We start from the raw sequence: 21,111 nt of genomic DNA on the forward strand, positions 1-21,111 counted from the left end.
ACACTCAAAAAGTAATAAGCACCATCAGTTTTAAAAAATATTAAGTTACCGAGAGCAGCCTGTGTAACCTAGATTAATTTAACACTGAGGATTATAACAAAAATAAATTTGGTGAAAATTGGTTGAGTATTTAGGACGTTCCGGCCGATTTTATCCTGAGAGCTCGTGATCTCGCAATACAAGTGAATTTGTTCACAATTCACAAGGATCTTAACCGCTCCAACATGGCAGACGCGCAGGCGCATTGCCTGAGATAGAGAAGAGGCAACGCGGGATCTACGCATATATCTATGGTGTAGCTAAGTTGATACATTCTAGCCTCTCCAGCCACAGAGGACACTATTTGGTGGTGCTCATCGCCATTTTGTTAAAGCCATTTGAATTTGCATGATAAACATGCGTTCATTTTAAATGACCACTGGGTCTGTAAGTCACTTTTAGCACAGAGACAAATTCAGTGACTGTGATTCTTTCAGCAGGGTTAATTTTAAACATTTCCATACAAGGTTAATTCCATCCACTACAAGCACCATAAAGTGTAGTCACAGAGACAGCCTGCACATAAAACACAAAAACACCCAATGAAGCGGTGTGAAGTGCGAGGAGAAAAGAAAATTTGGCAAAAAAACAAAGTGGAAGTTAGACTGAAATATAAGAAAACAGTGCAAATGAATTTTTTTTTTACTAATCAAGTCTTTAATGAAATATTAATTAAAAATATATGCTCCTAAGTGAAGTAATCCTACAATATGATTCATGGGCAGATATGCAAATAAAACAAATGTATTTTATGTTTAAAGTTTATTTACTACTTCCATTTAAGACTACTACAGTATTGTAAGTGTTTGGACAGAAGAATTAGTGGGCATTAGTAATCAGTTGGCTGACGCATAGAAAGGCTCTCCACATTGTCGTGCAGCCCCTATGGCCTCGATATGCTCTCTCAAAGCGGCTTCCCAGTTCTCCCTCCGTCCCAGATCTTTGCAGCGAGCTTCTTTTGTCTCCAACACTCTAACTGCTTCTGGAAGGTCAAGGGTCAGGCCTGCTTTTTCAACCACCCCCTGAAACTTGGCTGGAGAAGCTGTTGCAATGCAACACCTAGGTAATAGACAACAATAGTTTTTAACAGATGGTATGAGATCCAACCTGAGATGCATATGGATACTACTACCATTACCACTATTATCAGTACTGTGCAAAACCCAGAGACCAACCTTTATTTATTTGATTTCCAGTCAAAACAGCCAAGGTTTTAATTTTTCAGGAGATATTTCTGAGGAGATGAGATATAAGGAAGGGAAAAGGGAAAAGAAAATATGTGGAAAAGCAGGAGTTTCTGAAATGGGAAAGCTGTCAGACCACCAGCAGATACTCATAAATCCAATGTTCAATTATTGCTTCAGATCTAAAAAAAAAAAAACAAACAAACAGGCGTTTCTGTCCATTTTGACTGGAAATTGAATGCAAAAGGGTGGTCTCTGACTTTTGCACATTATTGTACTACTACTACTGTAATGGCAAACAACAAAGTAAACATAAGCAAAAACAACAGAAGAAGACAGCAAAGGAGGACACCAGATGCATCATGAAAGAGTTTAAAACCAATAAAAAAAACAATATCACAGAGTGAACAGGTGGGTTTTGAGTGATTTAACTCCTTAAAATCCCAGGCTTATTACATAAGACTTATTATCCAGGGACTTCATTGCAAATTGGCTGAGCTGTTCTTATGTTATAGAAGTGTGTAATAAAACGTTAAGCACTGGCCATTTAAGGGGTTAAAAGCTGTGACAAAGGTCAGATCATGAAGACTTTAAGAGACTAAGCTCCAAAGTTAAGTATACTGTGAGACTAAAGTACTAAATTGTGTTTGCTCTTCTTGTGACGATTAAGTACACTTGCCTTTCTGTTTGCTGTAATGTATTTACATTTACTGCTGTGGAATTAATATTGGCAAATAAAGATTTGACAATAAACGTTTTGGGATCTTTTTTAAATGTTTGATTTTAATTATTTATTAATTATGAATTTTTGTTATTATTTTAATTAAGTAAAAAAACAAAACAAGGCTTTGTTTACATAAAACAGTAATTTTCTAATAGTTTTGATATATTTACCAATCATGTCCATCCAAGTAAAACCAGTACTGTCTCAAATAAAAGCTTAAATAATGACAAATATTTACATGTGCAATAATTGTCATTTAGGGCTACAGCAACAAGTCAAATGTTATTGATAACACTGATAATGGAAAATCTGTGAATCTTGTTATTGATTACTTGTCACAAAACACTGATAATGGAAAATCGGTGAATATTGTTATTGATTACTCATTAACATTCATCTTAAAAATATGAAAAACATTCAAGGCAGAAAATGACAACAGCACAGCATGCTGAGGAAATTGCAGTAAAATCATAGTCGGAAGTTAAAAACAGGGTTTTGCCTGCTTTTAAGCAAGTTCTGCTTGGGTTTAGCAAAATAAACACCACAGATGAGCTGCATTTTCGTTTAGACTGCACAGCTGAATTATACTTATTTGTTACTAGTTCTCCAATGCTCACAGACCTGTTCATCCACACGAGTATGGATATTTTTTGAAAACACTGTTTTGGCCTGCATGAATACAGTGTTTTAGGTCACTGAAGAGGAAGCTTTTGGAAAATGTTCTCCAGAGTGAAGATTTTAAAAACTGTGTAAGTTTCCTGTTTTTTTATATGAATGGATGTTTTTGGAAAAGATGACATTGCCTGTGTGTTTAATGCAGTTTAATGAATGGTGAGTATGCGCCATGGCCCAGCATAGCTAATAAGTTTCATTAGTATCGCTTTAACAAGGAGAAACAAATTAAACAGCAATGCAAAGATCTTGTAAAATCAAACTCCATAATTGTACTTGGTCTGCCACGTAAGATTTAAAAAATTTTTGTTCCTTTATTGTTTCTGCATCTTTCACATTCACATGAGTAACATAGTGTTTCTGAGTGCAGAAGGCATCTTGTGGCATTGTTGATCTTGAAGGAGTAGGTGTTTTATGCTTTTGCAAAATGAGAAAAAAATCTGCATTTTAATTAATTTGAAACACTGTAAGAAATATCATGTTATTGACAGACAACTGGCCTAAATTTTTCTTTTCCAAATTAATTTATTCATTGTTTGAACTGTTTGTTGTTGCTTTGATTAGCTGTAAGATCATCATTAGCTGTTTTTATAAATATACACTTGATTAATGATTAATATTGTTATGTTACTGTAAAAGGATACATGATTTGTTTAAAAAAAACATTGAGAAACTCGGTAAACTCGAACTTTTGAGAAGCAGTGGTGTATTGGAATTTGTTGTATAGTGAGTAAGTGTGTAGAGTGTTGTATTGGGAGTGACCAACCTCTTTTGCTCAGGGAGGACAGGGCAGTGGTAGTGATACCAGACAGCCACAGCAGTATGAGGACACACCAAATACTGATTCTCCTCCCAGCACCTCACCATGGCCTCCATTATACCCTCATCAGTCACAGAGCCTGAAGATAACACGGAACACAACTACACAGACAGACAGACATGAACAAGACTGTATACTTTTAAGCCCCAAAGATCTAAAATAGGACCTTTTTATATGAACTAATTGACTAATGATGAATTAACCTGTAAATGTTGAGCTGTAACAATTAAATGTCTGACAATGTTCTGGTAACTTGTAACTTAATAACTACCATAAAAAAAGCTTTATTGAGGCCTGCCTGTAATTTTGTGCTACAGACCCCTTCCCTGAGCAGATAATTACCAATGTTAAAAAGAGTATTCAAAAAGTACTCAGTCAAAAGTTGGTGAATAACATATCATCCAAGGTGGAATGGAATGATCCATTACTGGTCCACACCCCTAAAATCCTACTCAATGCCTCTGACTTTAACTTGACTACTTCAGGCTACGTCTTTCCAATTTATCAAAACATTACTTATTACTTATGCCAGTCTGACGTCAAAAGACTTAAGCTATTTTACTGTTGCAGACAAATTTCATGAGAGTTTTGCTACAGTTAGTGTCATCTTGATTGTTTCGTGTAAGGTGGTCAGGTTGCCTGTCTAAAGTCACTGCGACAAAATCGACCATGTTACCCTAACTGTAGTGTCTGGTGTGCAGGTTATTTTTTTTTGTTTTGTATAAGAGATCCAATACTAATGTATAATAATAATAATAATAATAATAATAATAATAATAATAATAACAATAACAATAATAACAACAACAACAACAACAACAACAACAACAACAACAACAACATGTAATTATTATATTTTAAATCAGTATGTTTTCATTATTTTATGACAGACCTCAAAAAAAGGATATATAACAACACAGACCTTTCTGTGGAGTGTCTCAGGTACAGAAAGCCTGTGAGTCCTTTGAAACTGCTCCATCATGTCCTTTATTAATGCTCCATCTTTCCCCGACAAAAGCCAGAATATACGCTCCATGTTATAAGGGTCCTAAACAAAGGCGTCCAGATTGGCATATTGGCATACATGAATTACATACAATTACATACAAAAGATCTATTAGTGATCCTACATTGGCCATGAAAGTTAGAACACCTGAATGTCAATGGCTGGAGCCATAGTTTGCTGGACGCTCCCTGCCATGGAGAAGTCTCCACTCTGAACTGTGCGGTGAACAATGTCATTGGAATTCACCATCGCGACAAGTCGCAAAGGTATCCCCATCTGTTTCATGATGCATCCAGCTACAGTGAAGACAACCCAATAATACAAATCCACAAAAAATAAATAAGATTACAGATCAAACCATTTAATAAAGGCTCAATATTACACTTAAAAATGTTAAGTACATCTAACTATGTATGCTGAATGAGTCATTGAAGGAATAGTTTGGCCAAAAAGGCACATTAAGGTAGTTTTTCTCTGCATCCCAAATGTAGTCGATCTGTCAAGACATGTTATGAGTCTGTAGTTTGCTCATGTAGTTTTGCACTGGAGCTACAGGCTAATGTAAATAATGAGTAATTAGCAGGGGAGATGAGGGGGAGGTCCAAAAATCACAATCTCTGGCACTTCACGCTTCAAACCAATTCTGGGTGCCACGGTATGACTATAAAATGGTTCATTTTGCACCTTTATAGCCTACATTGTGATTTTCCCCTAAATTTTCACAAGTAGCGTTAGCTTTTGGTTGAATGTAGCCTATGGGCACTTGTTGTGTCGGTCAGCACATGTATTTATATTGAACCATCTAATCCCTATTTAGATTGGATTAGTTTATCAAGGAGTAAAACCTGTAAAAAAATAAATAAATACATGTCTCCTCAGTGATAGCAATAAAATAAATACAGGATGTCTGAATTTTGGACTGTAATTTATAAGATGGATTTTTGTGTCATACATAGTCCATTTGCATGAAAAGTTGATGATACTGTGTAGACACAATGCTTTGATGATATTATGTAGCATTTAATCAACCTGTGAGTTCTCATATCTTTGATAGACTTTTTGTTTTTCCTCCTGCTAATGCTCTCCCAGAGACAGGATGTAGATGTTCTACAACCCAGGCCAAGTTATTGGTTGAAAGACATCCAAAGCTTCCACTGTTTTATGATTTGGAAAATGTTTAATAGAAGAAGACTAAAGAAGACTGATGAGTCTGATTAATTAATGGTGAGCTGTAGCGGTCAAAAAAACTATTTTTCCAATGTGATGCAATGAGATAGCTTGTTTTGCACTTGAAAATCCAGGATACTTTTAAATACAGGATACTGCAGGACCATTTTAAATGTAATCCTTTCCAAATAGGTTTAAACTAAAAATAAACCACATTATTTGATCTTTGTATGCAGTATAACTCTGAAATTCCTGCTATTTTTTTTTTTTACGGCCAGTGGCTGTACAATTTTAAAATTAGATACTGCACACTCAAACTAAAACATCAAATTTGATGTGTCTTATTTTATTTTTTTATTTTATTAGTTGCCTGGAATAATCATGAATGAACAATGCTTTGGTGGCTTTACGCTTCCTTCACTTGGTAGCTTTATTAGCTTCATAGCTCCAGTGCATCGGTCATCACATGCATCTTGGCTACATTGTGGTCAAGGGGAAATTTGTGTAAATGCCATTTAAAGCTGGCCCACCTGAACAGAGGCCTGTGTACCTGTTATGTTGCCTGCACCTCCTGTAGGCACCACCACCTCCAGATCTGGCAGACAGTCTCCCTCAGTCTTCTTTATGTCACTCAGCTGAAGGTAGGCATACAGGAAGTGAGCCAGCTGCACCAGAATCCGTGACCAGTTTACGGAGTTCAGGCTCATCAGACCATAGCGCTTCACCAGGTCCAGATCCGCAAACAGCTTCCTCAAGGGCACGTCAATGTCATCAGAGCTTCCATCCGCTATCAGTTTATTAGAAAGAGAGGTATGGGGAGAAAAAGTGGTTCAGCAATAATCTGGAGTGAGTTTTCCACAAGCATCTTAAAGCAAATTAAATCATAAAACAGCAAAAACACTAAAAACTAAAAATTCCAATAAAATCTACTTAAGTGCCTAATTTTGATCTCCTTTTTTCCATTGTTTTAATTAAATGAAAACATAATAACACTATGATATGACATCAGTAAATTGAATTTTGGAACTAATAAACATCAACAAATAAATAATACCTAGTTAAGCCATTCTAGAAAAAATCAATTACAAAGTAAATACAGCAGAGAATATGTAGCCCTTCTCATTAGGTGAGGTACAAAGAAAAACAACAACAATCTGATCAGTTAAATCATGGGGCCCACAGACGCTTTTGTGGTCCTCTGTTGTGAAATTTTGGGAACCCCTGAGGCAGGGAAATACATTTATATTCTGTTTCTTCTGGTTTTGTTGATATCAAATAAAAATTCAGCTTCCAGTTACCTCAGACGGAGGCATTGCAATTGACAATTTCTGAGTCTACCTTATCCCAAGACTGGGACATGACCAATTTCAAATGAGGTTGAGAGGTTGTGATGTGACCGAGACCGCTAGTTTATGATCTTGAGATTGAGATTAGACTTGAGTACTACAACACTACTGCAAGAAAATGCAGGTTTGTTTACTTGGTCTCAATGAAATACTTTTATACAGTAAATGCATTGAGCTCCACTAACATTCAATAAAAAGATAACACAAAAGTTCCTATTAGGCCACTAATAAAAGTTCTATTAGGCCTGTGTAATAAGTTCTTACACCTCACTGTTCACCTGCAAACACATGAACATTGTCCTCCATGTGGGTGGTCATCTGTCTCTCCTGTACTGTGGTAATGCGGCCACTGGGAAAGACCACTACCACGTCCAGCCCGTTCAGTCCACATACACTGCTGATGGCCGAGCTTCCGGTGTCCCCTGAAGTTCCTGCATAGAGAATGTAAAAGGTCATGAGCAGAGCCTGTATTTTCATGCATGAACTGTATGAATTGGGGTTTACAGGTGTATCAAAGTTTGGATGCACCAGTCAAATCACAGTTTGTTGCTTTTCATAGTGATAAAAAGTACACAGCCACTATAGAACAAATCCATCTGCACATTTTAACACACTATTACTGTATTACTACTTGCTGAATTTAACATTTTTAAGATGAAAGAAAAAAAACACAAAATCTTGTCTGTTGAAAAGTTATGGAACTTTATATGTATTTTTTCTAATATATTAAACTTAAATAACCTAAGCAAATAAACTGTACATTGACCACAGTCTCAAAGAAAACAATCAGTAACACTCTACGCCGTCAAGGATTAAAATCCTGCAGTGCACGCAAGGTGCCCTTCCTCAAGCCAACGCATGTCAAAGCCCGTCTGAAGTTTGCAAATGACCATCTGAATGATCCAGAGGAGGAATGGGAGAAGGTCATGTGGTCTGATGAGACAAAAATAGAACTTTTTGGTTTAAACTCCACTCGTCATGTTTGGAGGAAGAAGAATGATGAGTACAACCCCAAGAACACCATCCCAACCGTGAAGCATGGCGGTGGAAACATCATTCTTTGGGGATGCTTTTCTGCAAAGGGGACAGGACGACTGCACCGTATTGTGGGAAGGATGGATGGGGCCATGTATCGTGAGATTTTGGCCAACAACCTCCTTCCCTCAGTAAGAGCACTGAAGATGGGTCGTGGCTGGGTCTTCCAGCATGATAACGACCCAAAACACACAGCCAGGGCAACTAAAGAGTGGCTCCGAAGGAAACATCTTAAGGTCCTGGAGTGGCCTAGCCAGTCTCCAGACCTGAATCCAATAGAAAATCTTTGGAGGGAGCTTAAAGTCCGTGTGGCCCAGCGACAGCCACGAAACCTGAAGGCTCTGGAGGAGATCTGTATGGAGGAGTGGGCCAAAATCCCTGCTGCAGTGTGTGCAAACCTTGTCAAGAACTACAGGAAACGTCTCATCTCTGTAATTGCAAACAAAGGTTTCTGTACCAAATATTAAGTTTCTTTTTCTGGTGTATCAAATACTTATTTCACACAATAAAATGGAAATTAATTATTTAAAAATCATACAATGTATTTTTCTGGATTTTTGTTTTAGATTCCATCACTCACAGTTGAAGAGTACCTATGATAAAAATTACAGTCTTCTACATGCTTTGCAAGTGGGAAAACCTGAAAAATTAGCAGTGTATCAAATACTTGTTCTCCCCACTGTATATATATAGTCATATATAGTCAATGAGATGTGGTATTAATGGTATGTTATGAAATGCATCAATGGTATGTTATGAAACGTGGTATGTTTACATAGTATATAAACATTTTAATTTAAAAAGTAAAGTATACAATATCTACAGTGCATCCGGAAAGTATTCACAGCGCTTCACTTTTTCCACATTTTGTTTTGTTACAGCCTTATTCCAAATTGAATTAAATTAATCTTTTTCCTCTAAATTCTACACAAAATACCCCATTGTGACCATGTGAAAAACGTTTTCTCGAGAGTTTTGAAAATTTATTAAAATTAAAAAACAAAGAAATCATATTTACATAAGTATTCACAGCCTTTGCTTAATACTTTGTAGAACCACCTTTGGCAGCAACTACAGCCTCAAGTCTTTTTGAATATGATGCCACAAGCTTGGCACACCTATCTTTAGGCAGTTTTGCCCATTCTTCTTTGCAGTACCTCTGAAGCTCCATCAGGTTGGATGGGAGACGTCTGTGCACAGCCATTTTCAGATCTCTCCAGAGATGTTCAATCGGATTCAAGTCTGGGCTCTGGCTGGGCCACTCCAGGACATTCACAGAGTGGTCCTGAAGCCACTGCTTTGAGATCTTGGCTGTGTGCTTCGGATCGTTGTCCTGCTGAAAAATGAACCGTCGCCCCAGTCTGAGGTCAAGAGCGCTCTGGAGCAGGTTTTTATCCAGGATGTCTCTGTACATTGCGGCATTCATCTTTCCCTCTATCCTGACTAGTCTGCCAGTTCCTGCTGCTGAGAAACATCCCCATAGCATGATGCTGCCACCACCATGCTTGACTGTAGGGATGGTATTGGCCTCGTGATGAGCAGTGCCTGGTTTCCTCCAAACATGACGCCTGGCATTCACACCAAAGAGTTCAATCTTTGTCTCATCAGACCAGAGAATTTTGTTTCTCATGGTCTGAGAGTCCTTCAGGTGCCTTTTTGCAAATTCCAGACGGGCTGCCTTGTGCCTTTTACTAAGGAGTGGCTTTCGCCTGGCCACTCTGCCATACAGGCCTGATTGGTGGATTGCTGCAGAGATGGTTGTCCTTCTGCAAGGTTCTCCTCTCTCCACGGAGGAACGCTGGAGCTCTGACAGAGTGATCATTGGGTTCTTGGTCACCTCCCTGACCAAGGCCCTTCTCCCCCGATCGCTCAATTTAGACGGCCGGCCAGCTCTAGGAAGAGTCCTGGTGGTTCCGAACTTCTTCCATTTACGAATGATGGAGGCCACTGTGCTCATTGGGACCTTCAACGCAGCAGTAATTTTTCTGTATCCTTCCCCAGATTTGTGCCTCGAGACAATTTTGTCTCGGAGGTCTACAGACAATTCCTTTGACTTCATGCTTGGTGTTTGCGCTCTGACATGCAGTCAACTGTGGGACCTTATATAGACAGGTGTGTGCCTTTCCAAATCATGTCCAATCAACCACAGGTGGACTCCATTTAAGCTGTAGAAACATCTCAAGGATGATCAGTGGAAACAGGATGCACCTGAGCTCAATTTTGAGCTTCATGGCAAAGGCTGTGAATACTTATGTAAATATGATTTCTTTGTTTTTTAATTTTAATACATTTTCAAAACTCTCGAGAAAACTTTTTTCACATGGTCACAATGGGGTATTTTGTGTAGAATTTTGAGGAAAAAGATTAATATAATTAAATTTGGAATAAGGCTGTAACAAAACAAAATGTGGAAAAAGTGAAGCGCTGTGAATACTTTCCGGATGCACTGTACCCTTTATAGCTACTGACTGAGAAGTGGACAGGACCAATTTGTGTAGTTTATGAGCTCAGAGCTTAGGTCGCCTAGTTGTAGTATTACTTACACCAATAGGACTACACAGATTTGACTGTAAACAGAGTGAGGCTTACTTACCCACGAGGATGATGGCGCGAGTGTTCTCCTTGTGCAGGAAGTACTCCAGGAAGCGTGCAGTGCACATCATGGCCAGATCTTTAAAAGCCAGTGTCTCTCCATGGAACAGTTCCAGGATGGACAGAGATCCCTTCAGTCTGACCATCCTTACTGCATCTGGCACAGAAAACCTGGACAGGGAACTTGATATGAGGGCTGGAATGAGGACAGAAGGAGAGATATTAAGTGCCAGCAATGGTGTCACATTTGAATTCATACTTAAACTCCTCCACCTGGGGCAAGTCCTTTCTCCTTACCTGTAGTGGGCATGCCATCCTTTTTTGGGCTAAGAGCATGGACTGATCCGCATACCAACCACTTCACACTCAGCTGCAAACCGCTCCAGTGAGCGCTGGAGGCATCCAAGTGATTCAGTCAAAAGAACAACATCATCTGCAAATAGCAGAGACGTCACCCTCCAGCCTCCACACATAATGCCCTCCTGACCTTGGCTAAGCCTTGCCACCCTGTCTGAATATCACAAACAGGAGTGGAGACAGGGCACAACCCTGCCAGAGCCCCACACTAACACTGAAAGGGTCCCACTTAATGCGGAGTATACGAACACAGCTCTCACTCTGGGAGTAGAGATCGAATGGCCTGGAGTAGTAGCCCTGGTACCCCATACTCCCGAAGGACCTTCCACAAGATATCTCGGGGAACCCAGTCATACGCCTTCTCCAAATCCAAATGTAGACTGGGTTGGCAAGCTCCCATGTCCCCTCAACAATCCACGAGAGGGTGAAAAGCTGGTCCATTGTTCCATGGCCGGGACGACATCCGCATTGTTCCTCCTCAATCTGAGGTTCAACTATCGGTCGGAGTCTCCTTTCCAGCACCTTGGCATATACTTTCCCAGGGAGGCTGAGCAGTGTGATACCCTGATAGTTGGCACACACCCTCCGGTCACCTTTTTTTAAAATGGAGACCACCAACCCGGTCTGCCAGTCCAAGGGTACTGTTCCTGAGGTCCATGTAATATTGCAGAGGCGCGTCAGCCATGACAGCCCCACAATATCCAGAGCCTTAAGCATCTCCAGACAAATCTCATCCACCCCTGATGCCTTGCCACTGAAGAGCTTGCCAACTACCTCAGTGACCTCCACCAGGGAAATGGAGCTTGACACGCCAGAGGCCTCTGGCCCTGACACCTGTGAGGAATTCTTCAAAGTGCTCCTTCCACCGACCTACAAGATCCTCATTTGAAGTCAGAGTTTCACCACCCTTGCCGAATACAGCTTGGGCACAGCCACCCCGACCACTCCTGAGTCGTCGGACAGTTGTCCAGAACCTGCTTGAAGCTGAACCAAAAGTCTTTTTCCATGGCTTTGCCAAACTCCTCCCATGCCCTGGATTTTGCTTGTGCCATCGTTGCGGCTGCAACCATTTTCGCCTGTTGGTACCACTCTGCTGAGTTGGGAGTCCTTCGTGCCATCCAGTCCAAGGCCTCTTTCTTCAGCTTGACGGCCTCCCTCACCACTGGTGTCCACCAGGGTGTTCTTGGGTTACCACCCCGACAGGCACCCACAAGCTTGTGGCCACAGCTATGCCTGGCAGCTTCCACAATGGAGGTTTTGAACAGTTTCCATTCAGACTCCATGTCCCCTACCTCCCCTGGGACATCTCCTGGAGATGGGAGTTGAAATCCTCAACAGGGGCCTCTGACAGTCGTTCCCTGCACACACTCATTATTCACTTGAGCCTACTGGGTCTGACCATCAGTTTTCCTTGCCATCTGATCCAACTAACCACCAGATGGTGATCAGTTGACAGCTCAGCACCTCTCTTTACCTGAGTGACCAGAACATATGGTACCAAGTCAGGTGAAATGACAACAAAGTCAATCATTGACCTCTGACCCAAGGATCTCGGTACCATGTACACTTATGAACATCCTTGTGTTCGAACTTGGTATTTGTTATGGACAATTCATGCCTGGCACAGAAGTCCAATAACAATTCATTTTGGGTTTAGATCGGGCAGGCATTTCTTCCCAATCACGCCTCTCCATGTCTCCCAGTCATTGCCAACATTAACATTGAAGTCCCCCAGTAAGACTACGGAGTCTGTAGGCGGGACGCTTTCCAGAACCCTGCCCACTCACTCTAAGAAGGCTGAATACTCTGACCTGTTGTTTGGTGCATAAGCACACACAACAGTCAGAGTCTTCCTCTCTGTGATTTTAACTCGCATTGAGGCGACCCTCTCATCCACCAGGACAAACCTACTGCACGGCCACCAGCACTCGTGAGTATCCCACTCCCGCCCAGCACCTCTCACCCTGTATAACCCCTGAGCAGGAAAGGGACCATCCCCTATCAAGGAATTTGGTTCCAGAGCCAACACTGTGGGTGGAGGTGAGCCCAACTATGTCTAGTTGGTACCTCTGAACCTCCCGCACAAGCTCCGGCTCCTTCCCTGCCAGTGAGGTTACATTCCACATGCCAAGAGCCAGTTTCTGCTGCAAAGGCATAGGCTGCCAAACGCCCCCCTGCAATCTCTCACTGCCTGTGCAGCACTGCACCGCTCCCCCATGCTGGACCTTGCGGGTGGTGGGCACACATGGTCTCTATCTATCTATCTATATATATATATATATATATATATATATATATATATATATATATATATATATATAGTGAGACTGAAGAATCTTTCCAATATTGGGGGAAAGCTAAGGTCACTGTCACGCCTAGAGTATCTGATAATGTAATATCTGATTATCTGATCCTTCATAAAACTTTCCATTTTAAAACTCCATGTTTTGTTTTTTTTTGGATATTCACAGAACATAAGGAGCATATTATTAATTAATGCTTTACAAGGTTGGCTGAGAAGTGAAGAGCCCCCACTAAAGTGAAGGGTCGCACATCGTAATTGGCCAAGATTAGAATCGGCAGATTGCTGCTCAAAAAAGGAAATCGCTTTTGCACTAATTTTGCGTTTTTGCGCCACTGTGTTTCATCACTTCTTTTTTTAACAACACTCTGTAAGTGTTTGGAAACTGAGGAGACCAACAGCTGTAGTTCTGAAAGTGAAATGTTTTCTCATTCTTGTTTGATATAGGATTTCATCTGTTCAACAGTTCGTAGTCTCCCTTGCTGTAATTTTCATTTCATAATGTGCCAAACATTTTCTGTGGGTGACAGGTCTGGACTGCAGACAGGTCAATTTAAGACCTTGACTCAATTTAAGACCTTTAATATGAAGCAATGCTTTTGTAATACATGCAGAATATGGTTTGGCATTGTCTTGCTGAAATGAGCGAGGGCTTCCCTAAAAAAGATGTCATCTGGATGGCAGCATATGTTGCCAAAACATGTATATTTTATTCAGCATTAATGGTGTCTTCACAGATGTGCACATCACCCATACTATGCACTAATGCACCCCTACACCATCATGAGTACTGGCTTTTGAACCATACGCTGATAACAAGCTAAGTAGTTTTTAGCCCAGAGGACAGAGTGTTCATGATTTCCAAAAAGAATTTAAAATGTTGTTTTGTTGGATCACAGGACACTTTTCCACTTTACCTCCACCCATTTTAAATGAGCTTAGGCCCAGGGAAGGTGGCTGCATTTCTGGATCCTGTTTGTTTTCACAGACTGTGTTTTTCAGAAGTGTTCCTGAGCCCATGCAGTGAATTCCACTGCAGAATCATGCTTGTTTTAAAACAGAGCCACCTGAGGTCCCAAAGATCATGGCCTAGTCCTTTGAATACAGAGATTTCTCCAGATTCTCTGAATATTTTTACGATATTATGTACCATAGATAATGAAAAGCAAAAGTTTATTGCTACTTTTTGTTGAGAAATATTATTCTTGAATTGTTGCACTATTTTACTGTGCAGTCTTTCAACGAGTGGTGACTCTCTCCCTATCTTTACTTCTGAAAGTCTCAGCCTCTCTGAATTATTGATCCATTAAAGAGTTAATTGTTTATATTGCAATGTAGTTATTTATCCCCTAGTGTAAGCTTCAGATTAAAAAATTCAAATAAAAATTGTTCACCAGCCAATTTGTTCATGAAGAAATCGAAATCAGTCATATTCAGGATGGTTTCATCCCAGTGGCAAAGAATGTTCTTTAAATTATTCTTATACTGGCATAATTTGTGTCTGGATAAAAAAATGACTGTAATCGCCTATTAACATTAGCTCACTGGATATCATTTGTCACTTTGTCTCGAATTCAATTTCTCCATGTTGTCAAGACACACTTAGTATTTAGCATTAGTATATGAAAGGATGAAGAAGGAGCATCTCTGTTACCTTCCAAGTCATGTTTGGGGATGAGCTGCTCAGGGATGAAGAGAGAACAAACTTCACAAACCAGCTGCTGGTAGGACAGAGAACTCCAGCTTCGGAGGGTGGCAGGGGCCAGAGAGGGAATCATCTCAGGCATGAACATGCCTCCATCTGGGGCATAGCCTGAAAACAGCACATCCCGAAAGGTCCAGCCATGAACCCCTCCCCGTGTGCTGCAGTACCGCATCTCTCTGCTGAAGAAAAACTTGAAGTAATACAATATGAAACTAAAACATCTTCAAGACATTTGAACCTCTCCCCTCACCCAATGAAAGAACAAACATTTTAATAATTTATTACATAGTTAATGTCCTTTTAAAATTAAGTATTTTACTAACAAAATATAGGGAGATGCTGAGAAACATCATAAGTTACAGACCACCCTTTCAAGTCAAACTGGCCATTATGCACAACTTATTCTTTTTGCAGTGTAAAAAACAAGCTTTAATATACACTGCTCAAAAAATTAAAGGGAACACTCAAATAACACATCCTAGATCTGAATGAATGAAATATTCTCATTGAATACTTTGTTCTGTACAGAGTTGAATGTGCTGACAACAAAATCACACAAAAATCATCAATGGAAATCAAATGTATTAACCAATGGAGGCCTGGATTTGGAGTCACACACAAAATTAAAGTGGAAAAACACACTGCAGGCTGATCCAACTTTGATGTAATGTCCTTAAAACAAGTCAAAATGAGGCTCAGTATTGTGTGTGGCCTCCATGTGCCTGTATGACCTCTCTACAACGCCTGGGCATGCTCCTGATGAGGTGGCAGATGGTCTCCTGAGGAATCTCCTCCCAGACCTGGACTAAAGCATCCGGCAACTCCTGGACAGTCTGTGGTGCAACGTGGCGTTGGTGGATGGAGCGAGACATGATGTCCCAGATGTGCTCAATCGGATTCAGGTCTGGGGAATTGGGCGGGCCAGTCCATAGCTTCAGTCCCTTCATCTTGCAGGAACTGCTGACACACTCCAGCCACATGAGGTCTAGCATTGTCCTGCATTAGGAGGAACCCAGGGCCAACTGCACCAGCATATGGTCTCACAAGGGGTCTGAGGATCTCATCTTGGTACCTAATGGCACTCAGGCTACCTCTGGCGAGCACATGGAGGGCTGTGCGGCCCTCCGAAGAAATGCCACCCACACTGTTACTGACCCACTGCCAAATCGGTCATGCTGAAGGATGTTGCAGGCAGCAAATCGCTCTCCACGGCGTCTCCAGACTCTGTGTGAACCTGCTTACATCTGTGAAGAGCACAGGGAGCCAGTGGCGAATTTGCAAATTTCTCTGGCAAATGCCAAGCATCCTGCACGGTGTTGGGATGTGAGCACAACCCCCATCTGTGGACGTCGGGCCCTCATACCATCCTCATGGAGTCGGTTTCTAACCGTTTGTGCAGACACATGCACATTTGTGGCCTGCTGGAGGTCAGTGTTGCTTCCTAAGTGGACACTTTGATTTCACAGAAGTTTGATTTACTTGGAGTTATATTGTGTTGTTTAAGTGTTCCCTTTATTTCTTTGAGCAGTGTATAACATATATTTAACAGGAAATTTCTCTGAGGCTGCAACAACTCAATATAATTCCACATTTTCACTAGTTAGTGTGCCCTTTTTTATACTTTCCATTCTCTTTGGAAGACTTGTTTTGAGTTCTATGCTCTCAGTTTCCTGACAGCTACTCATTCTTTAGGACTGATAGTGTTATCTTCTACAGTGGAACGATGGACAGAAACACTTGTGAATTTTTTTCTGATCTTAACCAAGAGTTGAGGCAGATTTTCTCCTCTTTCTCAGAAATGAAAACTTTAAATACTGTCTACCTGATGGTGACAGTTTCGGTGGTCTGCCAGGTCATGCAGGGCTGTTAAGAGTTGTGTTTTCCCTGAATCTTTTTTTTTCAGTTATTGTTTTTTTGACTTTCTCTTTTCTTGTGCAAATGGATTATTTTTCAAGCTATTCTCTTTTAGAGACATCTCCTGAAAAAGAATAACTTGTTACAGCTGTTTTGATTGAACGTTAAATCAATGAAAGCTGTTCTCTGACTTCGCACAGTACTGTATCCACCACCTTTAGTTCTACAAAAATCTACCATATTTTCACCTCTGTATAAAACTCCTGTAGAACTATGTGTAGTCCTACAGTGACAATAGCAATTGTCTAAATGTAATATGTATTCATTATTAATCTCTTGATATTTGTTTTAATGTCACAGAATATAGGCCTAGCAGTTTGGATAAGAAATGTTTGTGCACCTTTTTAAAATGAGCTGTATTTCAGATGGAATTGCTCCGAATTATTAGTATTGTTTATAATAGTAGTAGTAATAATAATAATATAACTATCATTATTATTTAATCTTTGTCTGTGTATTTTTCTGCTAAGAGAAGGATTATTGAAGGAGTTATTCATGCAGAAATCCACCATTCCAAAAATTTTCTCTGGCTTGTCCTTACAAACTGCAGATACATTTGCAAATGTAATGTTTGTACAGTTATTAATACTATAAAGATGAAGAAGATAATATAGTCTGAGGTGTACAGTGTGAACAGAAAGGGGGAAAGTACAGTCCCTTGTGGTGCTCCTGTACTTTCTTCATTCTTTTTTTGATTACCTCATACATGAGACCTCCAGTGCAATATACTCATGTACATATACTTATTTAAAAATGACTTATCTGCCGACATACATATGTTTACATACGCACTACACTTTGCACCACATTGCGCTTTGCACTACATTGCACTACATTGCACTTTGCACTACATTGTACTACTTGCATTACCGATCTACTCTGATCTTAAAAACATAACAGCGGTGTTAAAATGTTTTACGATATTCACTGTTCAGCAAATGATTGCATTCTTTTACATGAAAAATGCTGAAACATCTATAAACTATGACGTTGCTCAAATGCTCCATTTCAACCCGTTCATTTTGGACTCACTCGGGCGCTCCCTCTAGCGTTTGATATAACCGGAAGACATTGTAGAGTGGGAATTCTCTACAAGTTCTCTGACTGTTCTACATACAGAACTGATTCAACACGTTATTAAATCACTGACATATGTCTAAAAAGTAAGAGCAAACATACCAGCTACCTTGACTATGATATTTTAGATTTGTTTATAACTTCCCGTGCATTATTTACCTATAGATAATACAGAAATACCTCAGAACCACTCCACAGTAGGGATGAGACAGCGGTCTGCGCACAGACGAACACATTTCAGTGTAGCACCGAAGTTAACGCATCTCTATCGCCCCTTTGTGGTGAGTAAAAAATAGCATCTAAAAATCTTCAAAATTTAGAATAATTGGAGATTAAAAGATTTTATTTCCCCACACTTGTTCAGGTTTTTTTTGCTTACAGTATTATAGAATATTAATAGGTAAATACTGTACACATAATGGACTGCAAGCTCTTTTGTTCCGTTCAAGATACGATATACTACGTTATAAGACGAAACTATGTGAATTTGTATGATATAAACTTGGTCTTGCCAACTATTTAGCCTCATTTGACCATTCTGATTTCAGTAATCCGGCCCTAAACCGCCACCATGATTTCGTTTCTTTAGTGACAAAAAGAATGGTTTTCCATCTGCCAGCCTTTGTAAGACTAACCTTTGAAACACCTCATTCCACAGAAAACAATGGCGACGTTTATCAGTGGAATAAGCTGCCTTTTCTATAACCTCATTGTTTACTGAGAGGTTTAAAGCTATGATGCCAATGAACGTTATTAAGAACAACCTCACTCACCTTATTTCTTGCAGGCTCGCTCAGTTCAGCTGGAAATCTTGAATGGTTGCGGTTGAACCTGCTGAGGTGAATGACAGGTAAGTGTCTAATGTGTGTCGTCAGGGTTTGTTCCAGTTGGCCAGTCTCTTTGTCAGACTTGTGCTACATGCTTTACTTAAAGTGATAAGGTATTATTTTTTTCTGCTTTCAGTTATTGCATGCTCACAACATATTTTAGGACAGGGAAACGTGAAAAATCACAAATTAGCTCTTTGATAGCAGTTTTATGATTCTGGAACTATTCAGTTACTAACATTTAGCTCTGCGGTTTACTCTGTTGATTGTGACTGTTGTGAAAATGTAACTAGATTTGAATGTCTTCTTTCTTTTCCACAAAGCACATAATGGCATTTTCTGGGAAGTATCAGCTTGAGTCTCATGATAACTTTGAGCCTTTTATGAAGGCTGCTGGTGAGCACCCACATACCTATTTTGAGCATTTTTATTAAATTTATTGAATAAAATTCAAGTCTCTTGATTCGATTATGTCTCTATGAATACGTGGTTCTATGTGGTTGATATGAAAACATCCAACCTGATCATCAGAGCACATATTGTAGCCCTTTATCCTTTTAATATTGCTTAAATGACACTGTTTCTGACACTGACTGCATTTTTTTACACCACTGCTTTCCTGCAGGTCTGTCTGATGAGCTCATTCAGAAGGGGAAGGACCTCAAGAGCATCTCAGATATTGATCAGAATGGGGATGACTTTAAGGTCACTGTGACTACTGGCAGTAAAGTCATAGTGAACTGCTTCACTGTAGGGCAGGAGTGTGAGCTGGAGACTCTCACTGGAGAAAAGACCATGGTGAGATTATTTCTGTAGTGTGGAAATGCAGGTACATGCATACTCATTTATAGTATGATATATATATATATATATATATATACACACACACATATATACACATATACACACACATATACACATATACACCTTGGAGTCATACGCATTGCTTTATACTATCCTGATTGAGGTTATCCGAAACCTAAAATGTGCCTTTGTAAATTAATTTACACTACAGTGGCCACAAAAACTGTTTGGACATTTGTGCCATACTTAAAAATGCATTCAGTTAATTGGAAACATTTTATACCAAGTAACATTCATTTAAATTAATCTATTCCAAGACCTTTCAGTAGAAGGCTGGTGTTTTAGATTGTTATCATTTGAGCAGTTTTTACAGCCTTCTGCAGGTTTATAATGCCTTCTGAGGTCATGGTCCCATCAATGAACACAAGTTCTTTGACACCAGCCAAAGCCCTAGTCTTTGGCATTTCCAAATCTGTTCTTTACAGTAGTATAGTCTGTGCAAAGAGTCTACCATCAATTTGATTTTGTGTTAAAAGTATTTTTCTGTGAAACAGATATCAATTTGTTAAAAGGTCCATTTCATGAAAACCTGAATTTGTGGTGTAGTATGTAAATACGGTTAAAGTTTCAAAATGCACTGTTCATTTGTGAATCCATATATGGAAATTAAGCTGTACATTATTAGTCATTTATTTTTGTGATGTCACAAAAATCAAGACTTGTACATCTATCTGCATATTCCAACAGCAGTTTCTTCTCACCCATTCATGCTGAAGTTATAATGATTTTTTCAGCACTGCTTTCTGAATGAAGCACAATACACGCAAGCCAATCACATCAGAGCTCATTTACATACATCTGTGTTAAAAGCAGAGACAGCTTGCTTAATTCTAAGGGATAAAGAAAGGTTGGAAAATGTCCATGTAATCATGAATTACAACTGTTTTTGGAGCACAAACCCATTCAAATATTGTAAAATATGTAGGATGTGGGCCCTTTTAAACACTTTATGACGTAACCTAAAGAAAGTTTACCAATGTCCAAATACTTTTGGGGCCCATATATGTGCTCCATTTCTCTGTGTTTTACAGGCTGTAGTGCACATGGATGGGAACAAGCTGACCACTACAGTGAAGGGCATTGACTCGGTTACTGAGATAAATGGGGACACCATTGTTAATGTAAGTAAAAATCACTACATGATGATAGATGGCTTTTTATAAGTTGCTATTACATATATTGTAAGGGCAGTACTTTGCTGCAAAATCAAATATTCACAGTTTATTCTATATATAGCGCTCATTATAACCATTATGCCTCCATGTGAACAATGAACACTGAATATTATTTTTTTGTTTTGCTTTCTTTGCATTTCTAGACTATGACACTGGATGGCATTGTGTATAAGCGGATCAGCAAGCGTATTTCCTGATGTGTCATTTAATAATTTGAAAATAAACTCATAAATCATCCATTTTTCTTGTCTCTTGCAATGACATTATGTCACTTGTAAAACCATGCCTATAATGAACTGGAAGCA

The 21,111-nt window shown here is 39.6% G+C and overlaps 2 protein-coding genes across 6 annotated transcripts; one reads left to right on the forward strand and one right to left on the reverse strand.

Annotated features, from left to right (window-relative positions):
• Window positions 1-786: 786 nt before the first annotated feature.
• On the reverse strand, window positions 787-18,803 carry thnsl2 (threonine synthase-like 2). Of its 4 annotated transcripts, none has more exons than XM_017701666.2 (9): window positions 18,714-18,803; window positions 14,899-15,128; window positions 10,587-10,781; window positions 7,237-7,389; window positions 6,163-6,399; window positions 4,593-4,741; window positions 4,362-4,487; window positions 3,386-3,540; window positions 787-1,098 (listed from the first exon to the last, which is right to left on the reverse strand). In XM_017701666.2, the coding sequence occupies exons 2-9, from the start codon at window positions 15,119-15,121 to the stop codon at window positions 876-878; spliced, it is 1,461 nt and encodes a 486-aa protein (XP_017557155.1). In that variant the 5' UTR covers window positions 15,122-15,128; window positions 18,714-18,803; the 3' UTR covers window positions 787-875. The 4 variants fall into 4 exon arrangements, with proteins under 4 accessions (XP_017557155.1, XP_017557156.1, XP_037389557.1 ...); XM_017701667.2 differs by having other exon boundaries at window positions 14,899-15,125; window positions 18,714-18,780; XM_037533660.1 differs by lacking the exon at window positions 18,714-18,803 and having other exon boundaries at window positions 10,587-10,756; window positions 14,899-15,032.
• On the forward strand, window positions 18,203-21,045 carry fabp1a (fatty acid binding protein 1a, liver). Of its 2 annotated transcripts, XM_017701671.2 has the most exons (6): window positions 18,203-18,221; window positions 18,728-18,790; window positions 19,091-19,163; window positions 19,393-19,565; window positions 20,663-20,752; window positions 20,950-21,045. In XM_017701671.2, the coding sequence occupies exons 3-6, from the start codon at window positions 19,097-19,099 to the stop codon at window positions 21,001-21,003; spliced, it is 384 nt and encodes a 127-aa protein (XP_017557160.1). In that variant the 5' UTR covers window positions 18,203-18,221; window positions 18,728-18,790; window positions 19,091-19,096; the 3' UTR covers window positions 21,004-21,045. The 2 variants fall into 2 exon arrangements, with proteins under 2 accessions (XP_017557160.1, XP_017557159.1); XM_017701670.2 differs by lacking the exon at window positions 18,203-18,221 and having other exon boundaries at window positions 18,635-18,790.
• The last annotated feature ends 66 nt before the right edge of the window (window positions 21,046-21,111 follow it).

This window comes from Pygocentrus nattereri, chromosome 23 (assembly GCF_015220715.1).
Source record: "Pygocentrus nattereri isolate fPygNat1 chromosome 23, fPygNat1.pri, whole genome shotgun sequence".
Classification (NCBI taxonomy): Eukaryota; Metazoa; Chordata; class Actinopteri; order Characiformes; family Serrasalmidae; genus Pygocentrus; species Pygocentrus nattereri.

What these genes read in the sequence shown, in the direction of transcription:
- thnsl2 (XM_017701666.2), bottom strand. Translation starts at nt 15,121, where the DNA reads ATGCGGTACTGCAGCACACGGGGAGGGGTTCATGGCTGGACCTTTCGG. An exon ending in CTCCAGCCATTGACATTCAG is followed by an intron (nt 4,488 to 4,592) that starts GTGTTCTAACTT and finishes GCCTTTGTTTAG; the next exon opens with GACCCTTATAACATGGAGCG. An exon ending in CTGAGACACTCCACAGAAAG is followed by an intron (nt 3,541 to 4,361) that starts GTCTGTGTTGTT and finishes CTGTCTGTGTAG; the next exon opens with TTGTGTTCCGTGTTATCTTC.
- fabp1a (XM_017701671.2), top strand. Translation starts at nt 19,097, where the DNA reads ATGGCATTTTCTGGGAAGTATCAGCTTGAGTCTCATGATAACTTTGAG. An exon ending in GCCTTTTATGAAGGCTGCTG is followed by an intron (nt 19,164 to 19,392) that starts GTGAGCACCCAC and finishes GCTTTCCTGCAG; the next exon opens with GTCTGTCTGATGAGCTCATT. An exon ending in TCACTGGAGAAAAGACCATG is followed by an intron (nt 19,566 to 20,662) that starts GTGAGATTATTT and finishes TGTGTTTTACAG; the next exon opens with GCTGTAGTGCACATGGATGG.